This window comes from Nannobrachium achirus, assembly GCF_963921795.1.
Source record: "Nannobrachium achirus genome assembly, chromosome: 16".
Classification (NCBI taxonomy): Eukaryota; Metazoa; Chordata; class Actinopteri; order Myctophiformes; family Myctophidae; genus Nannobrachium; species Nannobrachium achirus.
Genome location: NC_137823.1, coordinates 32,317,858 through 32,334,708, shown reverse-complemented (window position 1 = coordinate 32,334,708; position 16,851 = coordinate 32,317,858). Strand labels below are relative to the sequence as shown.

General features: G+C 46.0%; 1 protein-coding gene across 1 annotated transcript in view; it reads right to left on the bottom strand.

The window, feature by feature from the left end:
* ches1 (checkpoint suppressor 1) overlaps positions 1-16,851 on the bottom strand; it is a gene marked incomplete at its 3' end in the record, with an annotated part of 119,886 nt that overhangs the window by 52,847 nt on the left and 50,188 nt on the right. The window contains exons 2-3 of the mRNA XM_080745315.1: positions 11,348-11,629; positions 9,406-9,720 (exon numbers count right to left, since the gene is read on the bottom strand). Coding sequence (XP_080601441.1) covers positions 9,406-9,720; positions 11,348-11,611 — 579 coding nt within the window. The 5' untranslated portion in view covers positions 11,612-11,629. The remainder of the gene's footprint in view (positions 1-9,405; positions 9,721-11,347; positions 11,630-16,851) is intronic.

The window sequence follows — 16,851 nt, the reverse complement described above, 5'->3', positions numbered from 1 at the left end:
TGACTGACCCTAATGCTACAACTAAACACTATACTACTGTATGTGACTGACCCTAATGCTACAACTAAACACTATACTGTCCTGTGGTCAGTAAAAGTACTGAAAATACTCCAGTAAAGGTACCTCAATAAACTGTACTTAAGTACAGTACTTGAGTAAATGTACGTAGTTATTTCACGCCACTGTACTGTACATTACTAACACTGACATCAATGCACAAGGACTGGAATCACTTATATCGAGGGGGTCCATTCTCAAAGAAGTCCCTGGTAACTACCACCCCCCCCACTGTGCCCATTATCAGTAATATCATATCAACTCCTACTCCGGCACTAATACAGCGCCAATTACGTACGTATTTAATTACCATTAACCGTGGTTGTCGACATAAAACACGACTTTAACCACCGCGCGGGGCCACCGCGAGCACGGGAAGTCAATGGTGATACTGTCAACGCGGTGGGATTAAACAAGACATAATATGTTAATGGACGCCGCTTTTCAGATGGATACTGGTGAAAGATGCAGCCATTCAGCTACCGCTAATTCTAATGTAGAAGCACACAGAAACACGCCCAGCACGGCAGTAAGAGGCTTACTTGGCCCGATGCGTTTTCACGTACCGGGAATTCCTCTTAATGTATGGCACTTAGCAGAGGCATTTTAATCTAAAGTCTCTCTCAACTTACTCTACCATGACAAAATGCATTTCTGCGCACTACTCACTCTGGTAGTGTGTTAATTGTTTTCGATGAGCCTTTTCTTTTTGTTGATAAAAGAAACTACAACAGGGGTCTTCAACGTATTTTTCCAGGCCAAGGACACCTTGGCTGACACAGAGATGAAGCAGGGACCCCCACTACATATTGAATAACATTGTGGCCCTGATTACATTTTTTGATGTCTGAAACTCTCAGAAGAGGACCACACGCATGCATGCACGCATGTGCGCGCGCGCACACACACACACACACGCACGCGCGCGTGCACACACACACACACACACACACACACACACACACACACACACACACACACACACACACACACACACACACACACACACACACACACACACACACACACACACACACACACACACACACACACACACACACACACACACACACACAGGCTCTTTGTAATTGGCCTGCTCTCAATGTAGAAATATTCTGTTACAAGTAAATGTCCGGAAATTGTATTGGCATCAAAATGCACTTAAAGTTTTACTATGTAACTTTTTTTATAAAACAAATCTTAAAATTGTCCTAACTGTTAAATCGCTAAAGTTTTAGAACACCCACTCCGTTATTTTCAGCTTCTGAAGCCTTCTCTTTATATGTTTTCTATGAGCCGTGAGGGGGGGAGAATTTCGCGCCATGATGACGTAATCTGCATCATCTGTATACGTTGTGTATACGTTGCCCAATCACATCGCCGATCATGCACACATGGTACACTACCGGCCAATCACAGCTTATCTGCCCTGGTCTTGAAGTGGGGTCGCCATATTTGTAGTCGCCGTGTGTCTCTTTACTCAAAAAGTAATCTCGCCTACCAGGCAGGGTGAAGTCGTCCGTTTCTCCGGAATGCCTGAACGCCCAGGAACCAGGGACCCCTCTAAAGATAGCTCTCGGCGTTGTGGAGGCAGACGCGGGGGTGTGAAGGTACGAAAAACGGGCGAAAGACGCGAACGCGACCGCGGTTTGCTATATGGCTACTGACCACTAGTTGAGAATCTTACACAGTATAGCTTTAAAGCACCAAAAGTAAAAGTGCAGAGTGTCCCATTTAAAGTTTTCGATTGTAGAAACATCTTTTGAAAAGCGGATCTACAAGCTCACAATGGGTCGCATGGTGACGCATTGTGAGCTTGTCAAAATCGTACTCAGTACTGTACTCAAGTAAATGTACTTAGTTACTTTCCACCACTGGTCACCTCTATACACGTACAGAGGTGGGGGAGATGACATTTAAGTGCTGGTATACTCCTCGCCATTACACTGTGTTTTATTTATGTCGAGAGAGATAGTCCGGGAAAAAAACGGTGATTTTTGGCTGAACGTGGTTTCGTCGGTAAAAGTTTTTTTCTCAACTGATTCTTGTAGCTTGGGGTCACCTCTTAAGGATTCAAGAGGATGACCAGTGATATCCATTGAGCATTTTTTATTATTAACCCCTTAAAGCCTGAAACATGGGCTCCCATTGACTTTCTATACAGGGGGAAAATACCCAGAAAAAGATTATTTTTCAGGGTATTTAAGGAGGATCTGAGGGGTCTAACTAGGGGTTTGTCATGATGCTGAATCCATTGCAGGCATTTGTTTTGCACAAAAAAACATTCCGTGGGCTAGAAATAGCCTCAGAAAACAATACACGTATGGGTGAGTATTCATGTTAGTCGGAGGCCTTAGGGTTTTTTTTCTCGTGCTAATCAGTCTAAAAGTGCAAAATTTTGCACAGATGTAGCTCAGGGCTTGCTCTAATGATTTAGCTAGGGCGCCCGAGTCTGCGACATTCGGGGTCGCCACAGCGGCCAAATCAAGTTGGGCTCCCATCGACTTTAGTGATGAAAAGTGATGAGTCATCACTTTTCAGAGTTTTGTGGGTGTTGTGGTGACCCCGAAGGCCGCCGACCTAGCTAAATCATTAGAGCATGCCCTGAGCTACATCTGTGCAAAATTTTGCACTTTTAGACTGATTAGCACGAGAAAAAAAACCCTAAGGCCTCCGACTAACATGAATACTCACCCATACGTGTATTGTTTTCTGAGGCTATTTCTAGCCCACGGAATATTTTTTGTGCAAAACAAATGCCTGCAATGGATTCAGCATCATGACAAACCCCTAGTTAGACCCCTCAGATCCTCCTTAAATACCCCAAAAAATAATATTTTTCTGGGTATTTTCCTCCTGTATAGAAAGTCAATGGGGGCCCATGTTTCAGGCATTAAGGGGTTAATAATAAAAAATGCTCAATGGATATAACTGGTCATCCTCTTGAATCCTTAAGAGGTGACCCCAAGCTACAAGAATCAGTTGAGAAAAAAACTTTTACAGGCGAATCCACGTTCACCCCCATTTTTCCCGGACTAAGAGTCGAGAGAGAGATGAAGCAGGGACCCCCACAACCCATAGATTCAGTGTATTTTGGGTTCATCTAAATTTGTGTTTCCAGATATTTAACCACTTGAACCCTCAATACTTAATGAACTTGACCTTTCACTCTGTACTTAGTCTGCTCTTTTTCCCCTCTACACGAAACCTCTTTGCCAAAAATAGACGATCTACAAGCTCGCAGCGCGAGCTTGTAGATCTGTTATTTTTGGCTTAAGTTCTCAGAATATGGACACTAGGGTTCAAGAGGGTAATATAGAAAAGGAGAAACAAAGATTTGGAGGACCCTCTGTAGTAACTCTGAGGACCCCATAGGGGTTCCGGAACCCCCTGTTGAAGACCCCTGGTTTATGTGATGAAACAGCAACGATTGATACTGAGAAACTCCCCCTCCCTGTTGTAGAGCTGCTAATTTCGATAAAACCACTAAACCAAAACTATTTTCCGCCAAACCATTAGATTAAAATGTGCATTTATACAAATACATACGCCATTTTGTCAATGGAACCCAGGAGCTGCGGTTTCATGACACCACGTATGGCCTGTGTTTCCCTGCTGGAAACAAAGAGCATTTATCCCATTACACTTGGTGCTATGATAGGTACAACATGCACTTTCCCCCCAACTATTATATTTCTGTCACTGTTCCAAGTCTGTCCCAGTTGTTCTAATTTAGGTTTTAGGTGGGTTTTTATTGCAAACGTCGCAGCAATAAAAAACCTGCGTGTCTCTCTCTCTCTCTCTCTCTCTCTCTCTCTCTCTTAGTCCATACTCAATTTTGAGATGGAAAAAAGTCCTAATGCTAATAGCCTATTCGGTCCATTACCACTTGTATTTTTGCATTATTCAAGTTATTCGCTCTAAGAGCGGTTTGTTTAAGGAGGGATTTTTTTGTCAAACAGCAGCACACACGCACACACACACACACACACGCACACACACACACACACGCACACACGCACGCACGCACGCACGCGCACACACACACACACACACACACGCACACAAACACACACACTTATTCCACATTTCTCTCTCTCTCTCTCGAGCAACGCGGCGGTAATTTGGAAGCCTGAGGAGGCCTGCTGGGTCAAGAACAAACACGGCAGCCCGACGCGTAACGAGAATCTGTTGAACAAAAAGGTTCGGTAACGGTGAGAATTAAGGCATAATATCAGCGGTGAACAGCACTTCTCTGGAGAGGCCAGGGTTAAGTGAGAGGTTACGGCACACGAACAAAAAAAATAAAAAACACGGTGTGCTTTCCATTACAAAACTGAGTGTTCTTCTCTGCGCTCTGATTTCATAAGAGGCTTTTGAGAGATATATTACTCCGCGCGAGCACGCGCGTCTGTGTGTGTGTGTGTGAGGACACTTGTCATTAAGGCATGTCATTCAGCACGCACAAAGAATCCTGTTTGTAAACAATGCCATGGCAACCGTGGGGACTCGCGCTCTCTCACGCATCTATGAGTTTGGACGGCGGGGCACACGCATGCCAACACAGGCCTGCACACGGCACAGACACACACACACACACTCATGCACACGCACACACATACACACACACAGACAGAGAACATGCCTAGCGCGAACGAACTAATACACGCAAACAAGGGCAAGGGTGCACACACACACACACACACACACACACACACACACACACACACACACACACACACACACACACACACACACACACACACACACACACACACACACACACACACACACACACACACACACACACACACACACACACACACACACACACACACACACACACACACACAGCAATTCAGTGCTTATTCTAAACCAGCGCCTGTCTTGTCATCTGCCTGGATATGACCTAGAAATACACTCACTGGAACAAATAGGTCACTGTCAAATTAATCTCCACCTCTGTAAATTGATGGGAATCTGATTCAGTGCATTAAAAGTAAGCCTCTCTCTCTCTCTCTCTTTTCTCCCTCTGTCTCTCTCTCTCACACACATGCACACGCACAAACATTCTGTCTCTTTCTCTCCACCTGTGTTTCCCTCTCTCTCTCTCTCTCTCTCCTCTCTCTCTCTCCCCCTCTCACAGTTTGTGTGTCTCTATCTCTACAAGGCGCAGAGGACAGGGACCCCCTCCCCTCAGCCCAAACCCCAGGTCTATCTCTGTCTCCACTGAACACAGAGCGCTACAAAACACACCTTAACGGAGGAGATAAACAGGTGTGCAGTTAAAATGTAGAAGTAAGACATCGCAAGGGTGAGAAGCGACCGTCAGGTCGCGCTGAAACAACAGAGCTTCTAAACAGCGTGGTATACAGTAGAACTACAGTAGAACAGTGGTTCTCAACCTGTGGGTCGGGACCCCCAGGGGTTAAACAGCGTGTTGAACCATAACCTGGGCTGTTTTTGAAAGCCACAGCCAATCAGCGCCACGGGCACAGACCCATGATGTGAGTGACCAAATGTGTTACTTACAACTTTTTGTGACCTGCCTTCATGGATGGAATGGGAGGGAGGAACTATGGGAGGGAAGAACTGAAGTCGATAGGTAACCAAATGTTGTGTATTAGCGTGACTCACACTCTATAATGTGGCTGTCGGGGACAGAAACCGCTTATCTCTGTATTCTAACTGTTAGTGTTTTTTCGTAAATTAATGCCCTATACTTCAGGGTCACGCAAGAGCATCGGAAGTAGCAGATCCATAAGCTTGATGGGCGCGAAGCGGCACATTTTGAGCTTGTAGATCTGTTATTTTTTGCTCTTTTCGAATCCTGAAAAGTACCAGTTTTGAACATGAGGTTTCCATAGCAGATAGTTTTGTTTGACAGCACAATCATCAGCGTATTTTGGATTCATGTCAATTTGTGTTTTCAGATATTTAACCACATGAACCGTCAATACATAATAAACTTGACCTTTCACTCTGTGCTTGGTCTGCTCTTTTTCCCCTCTACACTAAACCTCTTTACTGAAAATAGCCGATCTACAAGTACAAGCTCACAACGTCTCACGCTGCGAGGCGTTGTGAGCTTGTAGATCGGCTATTTTCGGCTAAAGTTCTCAGATTATGGGTTCAAGTGGTTAATATAAAAGAGGAGAAAAAAAGTTTCTATCACTCAAAAGATTTGTTGGCCCCCCTGTAGTAACTAACTCTGAGGACCCCCTAGGGGTCCCGGACCCCCCTGTTGAAGACCCCTGGTTTAGAAGATTTAGAAGACATTTTTAGCATCAGGTTTAAGTGTTTCAGGAAGGGAGCATTTGGGGCTTTCAGAATGGGGTCTGAGGGACTGAGATGATACACATTCATTGTGTAATCCCAGCCTCAGATAAAGCCAGGCTCAGGCAGGTGGAGTCTGCAGAGATGTGCCCTCATTTCTAACACTGAGACAGCCAGCCGTTGTGCTCCTGTTGGTGTGTGTGTGTGTGTGTGTGTGTGTGTGTGTGTGTGTGTGTGTGTGTGTGTGTGTGTGTGTGTGTGTGTGTGTGTTGCGTGCTTTTGTCCTTGCAGGCATTCATGCGTGCATGTGTGTGAGCATGTGCACGTTATGTGCTCACGTGCAGGTACACAACTCGCTTGCTTGTTTGTTTGTGTGAGCCTCTGTGTGTGTGTGTGTGTGTGTGTGTGTGTGTGTGTGTGTGTGTGTGTGTGTGTGTGTGTGTGTGTGTGTGTGTGTGTGTGTGTGTGTGTGTGTGTTTGTGTGTGTGTGTGTGCACGTGTTATCCGTTGTCCGCGTCTGCCATGAGGCTTGGCCCGTGTCTGTACGTGTACCTGTTTGTGTGTGTGTGTGTGTGTGTGTGTGTGTGTGTGTGTGTGTGTGTGTGTGTGTGTGTGTGTGTGTGTGTGTGTGTGTGTGTGTGTGTGTGTGTGTGTGTGTGTGTGTGTGTGTGTGTGTGTGTGTGTCTGTGTGTGCACATGTGTGCGTGCGTGCGAGCGAGTGGGCAGGTTTGAAGGGTTAATTAGCGTGCTGTCTTAAACGGTGTGCACTGACACAAACACAAGACAGCCTGTCCTTGCCAAAATCACCTCTCTACACACGCCGCCCCTGCACACGCACACACCAGTTCACGCACGCAAACACACGTTGACACAGAAACACACGTCACGCACAAACACAGCCACGGATGCCTACACGCACAAAAAAAACACAACGGACACACATATATGCATGCACGGACATGGACACACACTCACGCACAGTCGCACAAATGCACGTACCGAACACACACGCACACACTTGCACACTCACACATATACACGCCCATGTCTGTAAAGCCAAATCAGTTTTCCTGTTGCTACAGCAACAGCATACTTTTATGTCAACTGCAACCTAGTTACTATGGAGATATGTATACAAGACCAGCTCTGCTGGTGTAGGCAAGGACCAGATGACAGCATAGCATGGGGGCACGGCGCGCACACGCACACACACACACACACACACACACACACACACACACACACACACACACACACACACACTTTGTCCTCTTCACCCTTCATTCCTTCATTTTGTCTTTTTTCCATACGGTAAAAGGCTCCTATAACCTAAATGATTACACACACATATCGTCGTTGTCGGGCGGAAACCTTGTATCTCCACGTTTCAAATGTGTACGTTCTTTCGCAAAGCAAAGCCCTGCTTCATCATACAAGGCCGTCGCACAAAAGTAGTGAAAACAGCAGATCTACAAGCACACAACGCCTCGCGGCGCAAGGCGTTGTGTGCTCGTAGATCGGCTGTTTTCACTAGTTTAGATCGTTTTTAAAATGATAAACGCAAAACGAACGGTTTTGGACGTACAAGGTTTTCACCCAACAACGACGATATAGAGGCTATGCTGAAGACAATAGAATCTCAAATCAAGCTGCTCAAAGTCCCAGAGCCAGCATTGATCCCACCCAGGCCCCCCAACCCCCCCACCCTCCTCCCCACTCCCACTATAACATCCCTGTGTGATGAGATCAAATCTTCTCCCGGCATTGCAACGTCATTAAGCCCTCCAATATTAATTTACTACTAATTGAGTAGGGAGAATCATTCCCCCCTATTTACCATGCCTCCTTTTTAATGGGAGAACATTTAGATTTATAAGAGCCCTGGTGCCTGGTATCAAGACTTTAAATCAAATGCGATATAGCACCCCCCCCCCCCCCCCCCCCCCCCCCAACTCCCCCCCTGCGGGGGACTCTGAGCTGCGAGAACTCTATATGAAGGGGCTGAGATCATCAACTATTGATAAGGCACAATCTGGTAACAGCTGTAGACAAAGTAAAGAACGTGTTCCACTTCAGAGTCAGATGCACCCCTGCAGAGCGTTGATAACCCACCGCCTTGGCCCGCGAGCTTTTAAGTCCGCACGCAGTCTTCCAGTGATGTCGGCCAAACACTGGAGGGTCTGCCCCTCTGTAATCACTGTGAGCTGTAGTAGCACTGACCCAACGCCACCACGGGGGGCAGCGTTGAGTATGAGTGTGGAGTGTCCGGGGGGGGGGGGGGGGGGGGGGTCATCTCTGTCGGGGGGGAAACCTCATACGTCCAAAAAACGCTACTTTTCAGGATTCAAATTCAAAAGCGTCAAAAGAAACCGATCGGCAAGCTCGAAATGCGTCGCTTCGCTTTTCAAGCTTGCCGATCTGCTACTTTTGATGCTTTTGTGTGACGCTCTAGTATGATCGAGTACGGGTGTTGATTTACGAACAAAACACAAAGATTTAGAATATGGAGATAAGAGTTTTCTGCCCGACAGCGACTATATCAATTACTTGCTGCACTGTAGGGAATAAAGTGGAAAAAAATTCCACCCAAAGGGAGTGAGCGGTGCCTTAGGCTGCTCAACAGCGCCACTGGAAGGTAGGTCACCCAGCGGTATTGCGGCTGGTGAGGCAGTTACCAAGCCCCCAGAACCACGGTAGAGCACTGAAGCAGCCTTAGCCTAGTGGTCAAACCTGGGAGTGGTCAAACACGGGCCGCAAAATTTGCCTATGTACTGTATATAGGCCAATTCAGCTATACTTCCGGCAGTCTTCCGTGTGCTTCAAACACCACTGAGCAGGGCCGTCCGCTCCACAATTTACAATTTAGGCATTTAGCAGATGCTCTTAATCCAGAGCGACTTAGGTAATACATCAATACAATAAGCATGATAATAAGCAAGATAATACATCAACAACAATACAACATACGGACAGACATACACACACACTCGGTATAGGCACCGCTCCAAAAACACACACCGTGCCAAAACAATCTCCCCAACATCAACTCCCCCTGTACTCTCTCTTCCTTACCTGGCTCCGGTCCTTGTCCACCTTCTTGAAGCACTTGTTGAGAGACAGGTTGTGCCGCACCGAGTTCTTCCAGCCCGTGGGCGCGCTGGCGAAGTAGGGGAAGTGCTCGAGGATCCAGCCGTAGATGTCCTTGACGGGCAGCCGTTTGTTGGGTGCGTCCTCGATGGCCATGAAGATCAGGCAGCTGAAGGAGTAGGGCGGCTTGCGGCTGGCGCCCGCCGCCGGGTCGTACGGGGAGTGGGCGTCGCCGGCGAGGAGCGGGTCGTCGCCGGGCGACGGCGAGGAGGAGGAGGGCGACACGTGGCCGTCGGGGTCCTGCAAGCAGGGGAGCGGTGGAATTAGGGATGGGACAATATGAACATTTCATATCACCATTATTGTGACAAAAGAAATCGCGATTTACGATATTATCGCGATAATCAAAAACCATTATCCTGGGGCGGAACATTTGCCAAAAAATAGCAGATCTACCAGCTCACGCGTTGCGACGCGTTTTGTGAGCTTGTAAATCGCTATTTTCACAATAGACCCGTTTTATACAAACCAGTAAGACTCCCTAATCGGGAGATAAGCGACCGTAGGTCACTTATCTCCACAAATAGGGCAAAAATGTGTTTTTCCAAAATCTTCCTGAGCCATGTTGATGACATGAGTGTAGACATACTGTGTAGTGATTTTCGTGATTTTAGGGCAAAATCTGTAGGAGCAGTGTCCAAAAATGTGTTTTTAAAAATCGGCCTGAAGGTGGCGCTATATGGGACAGATTCATGTTGATGGGATGAGTGTAGACATACTGTGTAGCAATTTGCGTGATTTTAGGGCCAAAACTGTAGGAGTAGTGGCCAAAAATGTGTTTTAAAAATCAGCCTGAAGGTGGCGCTAGAAGAGGGCCATGTGAGAAATGAGGGGTGGGGTCTCCGCGTTGCCTTGGCGGACGAATAGGTACCGGCCCCGGCTCTCCCGGACGCTCCTAGGCCGAGTTACGGCATTTTATGTGAGCTGCAGTGGAGGGGGTCCTCCACTGGGGGCGTCAGCACTTTTGCATCCGTTCTGGAGCAGCAGGAGTGGGTGGTCCCCAGGAATTCCCCGTGAGCAGCCCCGTTGGGGTGGTCATTTGGTCATTTTTGCACATTTGGTCATTTTTTACACCTGGGGGTCCCTCAGGGACCTGGGGGTCCCTGAATCTCCGGGGGTCCTTGGAGGTTGTAGTTTGGCAGGTAAGGAGTGTATGTGCAAAATGTGGCATGGATGGGGGCAACGGTTGTGGAGATATGAGCAGGGCAAAAGTGTAACGTGTGACGTGTGCCTCACGGACGGACATTCTTTTACACCTGGGGGTCCCCCAGGGACCTGGGGGTCCCTGGAGCTCCGGGGGTCCTTGGAGGTTGTAGTTTGGCAGGTAAGGAGTGTGTGTGCAAAATTTGGCATGGATGGGGGCAACGGTTGTGGAGATATGAGCAGGGCAAAAGTGTGACTGACTCACAGACAGACAGACGGACAGCCGGTGGAGGTTTTGGTAGTAAATGCGACCTACGGTCGCAATTATAATTCCTCAACTCTTAGTGCTCGTAGGATAGGTTCCCAGTTAAAATAATTATTATTTTGGGGGTCGCGGCCTGAAAAGGTTGAGAACCACTGATCTAGACAGAGCAAAACACAAAGCAGCATGAAGCATTGGAGTTTGGAAGCGCTCGTTGGAAAACTCCTCCTTACTCCTACTGACTCCTCATGACTCCTACTGTTTTTTTACCACTCAGTAGGCATTCCTGCATAATTTCAGGGTACAATTAGGTCACGCACATACCCTCTATACTGCAATGCAAACTGTAAATGGTGCATTTATATAGCATTTATCAAAAGCGTGAGATTGAGCATTTCTACATCGCAGCATTGACATTTTTTTACTTTAAGTAACAAAAAACGTAAATACTTTTCCCACCACTGGCAGCGGCGAGACGCTGCGCAGGCCCGAGTGGCCGAAGCTGTTGAGCAGGTCAGTGCTCTCGTGGAGCCAGGAGAGGCTGGTGAGCTCCTCGTCCTCCGCCTTGGAGAAGGAGGCCGACACTGACAGCGAGAGGTCGGCGCCCTCCGCCTCGGCGGCGTCCCCTTGCTGCTGCTGCCGGTACGGCGGGCTCAGGCCCCGCGAGGCGCTGGCACCGCTGCTGGGGCTCTGGGCCTTCTTGCTGGGGGGCATGGTGGGTCCCATCCAGCCCCGGGCTCACTCCTACAGGGGAGAGAGAGAGAGGGAGAGAGCACACGGTCAGTGGTGGTGGAAAAGTACTACATTTCTTTACTTGGAAAGTATCAATAGAGGGTATGTATGCATCATATGCCATTCATCTAGACCAGTGGTTCTCAACCTGTGGGTTGAGTTAATTTGGGGGGGTTCCCCAGATGATTAACTTAATGTGCAACATTGTTTTGTCTCTCAACAGTAAACAAACCAACATAAAGTTTAAGTGTATAGAGCAGGGGTTGGCAATAGGCGGCCCGCGGGCCAAAACTGCCCGCGGTTGTTTTTGTTGTAGCATTGTGTGCTACCTCAAGCTACTGAGTCCTCACAAGACAAGACGACAACGGACAATCAATGGAGTAAAAAAACGGGTCAAATGCGCCTGTTCGGCGATATTTTGGTTTTAAACCTCAACACATCGACAAGACATTGTGTTATCTAAGCCTGTTAATATTACAGTATGCATGCGCTTGTATTCTTTTTATCTTTTTTTATTTTCTTTTTTATCACAGATGCCTATATGTAAGGCAGTCTGTCTTGGAGTTCCAGTAACATTGTTTAACTATGAATTTCTTAAATTGGGCTTTCATGTCCTGGCCCGCCTTCTAACCCCTTAGGAAAAAACTGGCCCGAGGAAAAATCTAATTGCCGACCCCTGGACTAGAGGGTATCTTCACATTTCTAAAGTGACAATTTAAGGACTTTTTAATACCTCTAAAATGACAAATTAAACAAATTGTCTAATACTAGAAGTTTGCGGCCCGAAAGTCTAGAGTTCAGGCCGCTGTGCGGCCTTCACCGCCATGTTGCGGCAGTGTGGTGTGTAATGGCCAAATATTGGTAATTCTTTTTTTGAGAAAAAACATTTTTTTGAGAAAAAACATTTTTTTGAGAAAAAACATTTTTTTGAGAAAAAACATTTTTTTGAGAATGAGAATGTTAAATTGAAATAAATGCGGTTCAAAGAGTGGCATGTTTAAAATGTGGACAGTTGTAAATTTTCACGTTTGTTCGACGTGGTGGCTATGTTTGTGAGAGGTGTTTGTGAGAATATGTAGCTAAACATTCTGGTTTAGGTTTGCCACCAATTGCTCCAGTATAGATGCTTGATATATCAGAGGCTGAAATTGTGAAAATACATGTTATGCAAAATGTAATGCCTCAACTTTTAGTGCTTGTCAGGGTGGGGGTGGGGGTCCCCCGTTAAAATATGAATATTTTTGGGGTCACGGCCTGAAAAGGTTGAGAACCACTGGTGTAAAGTGCCGTCTTGCATCAAGCATTGATTGGTGCTGACTGCCAGAGGGTGGGTCACACAGACAACAACATTTTGACTGCGTTTCACACCAATTAAACTGCGTTTGGATCGAGTCAACATCATTATTTTTCTGCTGGGCTTTCTGGGGACAAATCGATGTTGAAATTTAGAACGTTGATAGGGCAAATCTTGTATTGGTATTAGGTATTAGATCAGGGGTCTTCAACGTTGTCAGGCCAAGGACACCTTAGTTGAGAGAGAGATGAAGCGGGGACACCCACAACCTGTTCATAGATTCCATATAGTTTCATCGTTTGACAGCGCAATAATCAGTGTATTTTGGATTCATGTCAATTTGTGTTTTCAGTTATTTAACCACTTGAACCGTCAATACTTAACAAACTTGACCTTTCACTCTGTATTTAGTCTGCTCTTTTTCCCCTCTAGCCGTTCTACAAGCTCACAAAGCCTTGTGAGCCTTGTGAGCTTGAGCCTTGTGAGCTTGTAGATCGGCTATTTTTGGCTAAAGTTCACAGAATATGGAGATATGGATATATTATACTATATCATATATAAAAGGAGAAAAACACTTTCTATCACTCAAAGATTTGGAGGACCCCCTGTAGTAACTCTGAGGACCCCCTAGGGGTCCTGGACCCCCTGTTGAAGACCCATGTATTAGATAGTACAGTACAATCAATGTGGATTCATGTTAACAGGACCATACTGGCATCGGTATACCCTCTACCTACTGTACTCACAGCTTTACCACAATGGCTTTATTTTTAGATTGTGTGGTTGTTTATATTTTCTCCATTCATTAAAACGTGAACTTACTGTACCTGAATAATTAAGTCAATGTTGTCTAAAAATCATCACGGACGTTTGGATTGTATACCTAGGTCAATCTTTTCACTAGGGAAAATGTTCAGCTAGACTTCCCAAATCAATCCGTTCTTTAATGAAAATGCATTAAAACACAAGGACGACGTAACTTGTGTCAGATATGTTGTCAAATATACGTTTCTGGTCTGTGCAAGTTGACTTTCCCGATTCATACTGTAATGAAATGAATGAAATTCAAAGTCTTCCTTGAAATTCAAACAAACTATATCCTTTGAAAAATGGACGGCACTAATGTCGAATACGCCGTGAGGTTATAAACATAGCAGTTATTAGCATACAACCAAAATAGTCCTCAATTTCAACCTCCGTATGAAACTCAACCCCCCTGTGACAAGACCACTTCTTCTAGCTCAAGGGTCTTCAACAGGGGGTCCGGGACCCCTAGGGGGTCCTCAGAGTTACTAGAGCGGGTCCTCAAAATCTTTGTGTGATAGAAACCTTTTTCTCCTTTTGTATATTAACCACTTGAACCCTAGTGTCCATATTCTGATAACTTTATCCAAAAAATAGCAGAGCTACAAGCTCACAACGCCTCGCAGCGCGAGGCATTGTGAGCTTGTAGATGGACATTTGGTGTGGGGAAAAAGAGCAGACTAAGTACAGAGTGAAATGTCAAGTTATGTATTGACGATTTAAGTGGTTAATTATCTGAAAACACAAATTGTCAAACAATGAAACTATATGGAATCTATGAGAAGGTTCATCTCTCTCTCAACTAAGGGGTCCTTGGCCTGAAAACGTTGAAGACCACTTCTTTTAGCTTTCAAAGAACAACTGAATTGTTGATTCCGGTGAGACTAAAACAAGTTCAAGATCAAATTGGTGAACCAAAGTGAAATTTCAGACCAACACCCACACCGGTTCTGGAGCTTGAACTCTGGTATATACAGTATATGAACAACAGTATCACACACTTTTGACTTCAGCACCATTTCTATTCTAATCACAACCACCATTACCCCGACATAAGAGCATGCGGCTCTGAGCTCATTAGGAGCAGGCCGAATCAGTGGGCTGCAGCAGATACTGCTAGAATGTTTTAATTGAGGGGAAATGGGGCTGAGTATCGCGGTGCGATCACACGCCACATAAGCAGCTCTTTGATTGTCTCCAAACAGAGAACCCAGGAAAAGGAGCCAAGCAGCGGCTGAAGCGCACACGCGCGCGCGCGCACACACACACACGCACACACGCGCACGCACACACACACACACACACACAAAACCATGCACACTCACACACAAATACAAGCAAATGTATGTACACACAAAAACACACACTGGCAAAGATTCACCATGACACACATGCACCACACGCGCGTGTACACACCCACCACACACACACACTCCCCCCCCCCCAGCAAGCAGTGCCATTAGGACATGCAGATTAATTCTAGATATGTTCCGTCTGGCCCCTGCATGTGTGTGTGCAAGGGTCAGTGTGCATGTGTGTGCACGCGCGTGTGCGATCTCTCTCTAATCCAAGGTGATCATGGGCCGATCTGTCCCCTCACTACTCGGGATTGACTGACAGCTGTCACCCCGTGGGCCAAGCCGACGCTGCATCCAGCAGCACAACTGTCAGCGAAAAGCCAGCGGATGCTCCGGATGCTGCGTCGTCATGGCAACAGAGGCATAACAACGCAGCGCTAAACCGTCTCTCACCGGCTCTCTTTCCTGTTGTTTTTCCCCCCATACTATTTATTCCCGATGTCTTTTACGTGGCTTTCCTCTTCACCTCTCTCTTCCTCCGTCTCTCTCCTCTCCTCTTGTCTTTCTCTCTCTCTCTATCCCCCCCCCCCCCCATTCTCTTCCCCCTCTCCCCCTTCCTCCCCCCTTCTTCTCTTCTTTTTTTTTCTTGAAGCCCTCAATAACTCTGCTTAGCGCTGTTTGATAGGCTGTGGGGGAAGCTAGCGAGGAGCTAAATATAGCCGTCTAATGTATATCTAGAGCTGCTGTTGCTCTGTGTTGTCTGCAAAGCTCTCCATAGTCACCAGCACCACCTCACCACTCACTGACTCCGTCCTCTCAATGAAGATGAGGGCTTTTGATCTCTCCCCCCTCTCCTCTCCTCTCCTCTCCCCTCCTCTCCTCTCTCACAAGGCTTTTCTTCTCTTTAGTCTTTCTGACAGCGCTGGGAAAGTATCTAAGTACGTGTACTACGTGTGCTCAAGAACTGTTACCCAAGTACAATGTTGAGGTATTTGTACTTAGGGCTGTCACGATTATGACATTTTATATGACGATTAATTGTCACTCAAATAATTGCGATTAAAGATTTAATTGTGTATTTGTCGTTGACAATTACATTTCTGTTTGGCTTTTAGGCTTTGAAGTTTCACATGGCAATCATGACACATAACTTAAACGTACAAAGAAATTACTGACATATTTGACAATTTTATACTTAAAAAAATAACATTCATAGTGGAAATAGCCGATCTACAAGCTCACAACACGTCGCATTGCGACGCGTTGTGAGCTTGAAGATCTGCTATTTCCACTACTTTTTTAAAGTGTTTGAAACTATATTAACATTTCTCAACATGGAAACGATTATGACGTACTTTACAGGAGTTTGTACTTTACAGGAGGTATTTCCAATTTCCGATACTTTTACTTCTACTCCACTACTTCTCAGAGGCAGATGTTGTACTTTTACTCCACTACAATTATTTGAAAACTTTAGTTTAGGATGCGACACATTGTGAGCTTGTAGATCGGCTATTTTCGCTAGATTTTTTTTAATACATTTTGAACTCGTGAAATGGAACATTCTGCATAATGACTATAATGATTACTACTTTTGATACTTTAGGTACATTTCGATGGCAATACTTTTACGTAATTTAAGTAAATTCTGATCAGCAGACTTTTACTTGTAACAGAGTATTTTTACATTGTGGGTTTTGATACTTTTACTTAAGTAAATAGTGCCACCGTGGCTTTCTTCCCCCCCAGCACCACAACGTGCACATTCAACAAGGCTCCTCACACCCCTGTTGACGCTGAGAGTAATTGGTTCAAATTGGCCCCGGCGACGATCGCAA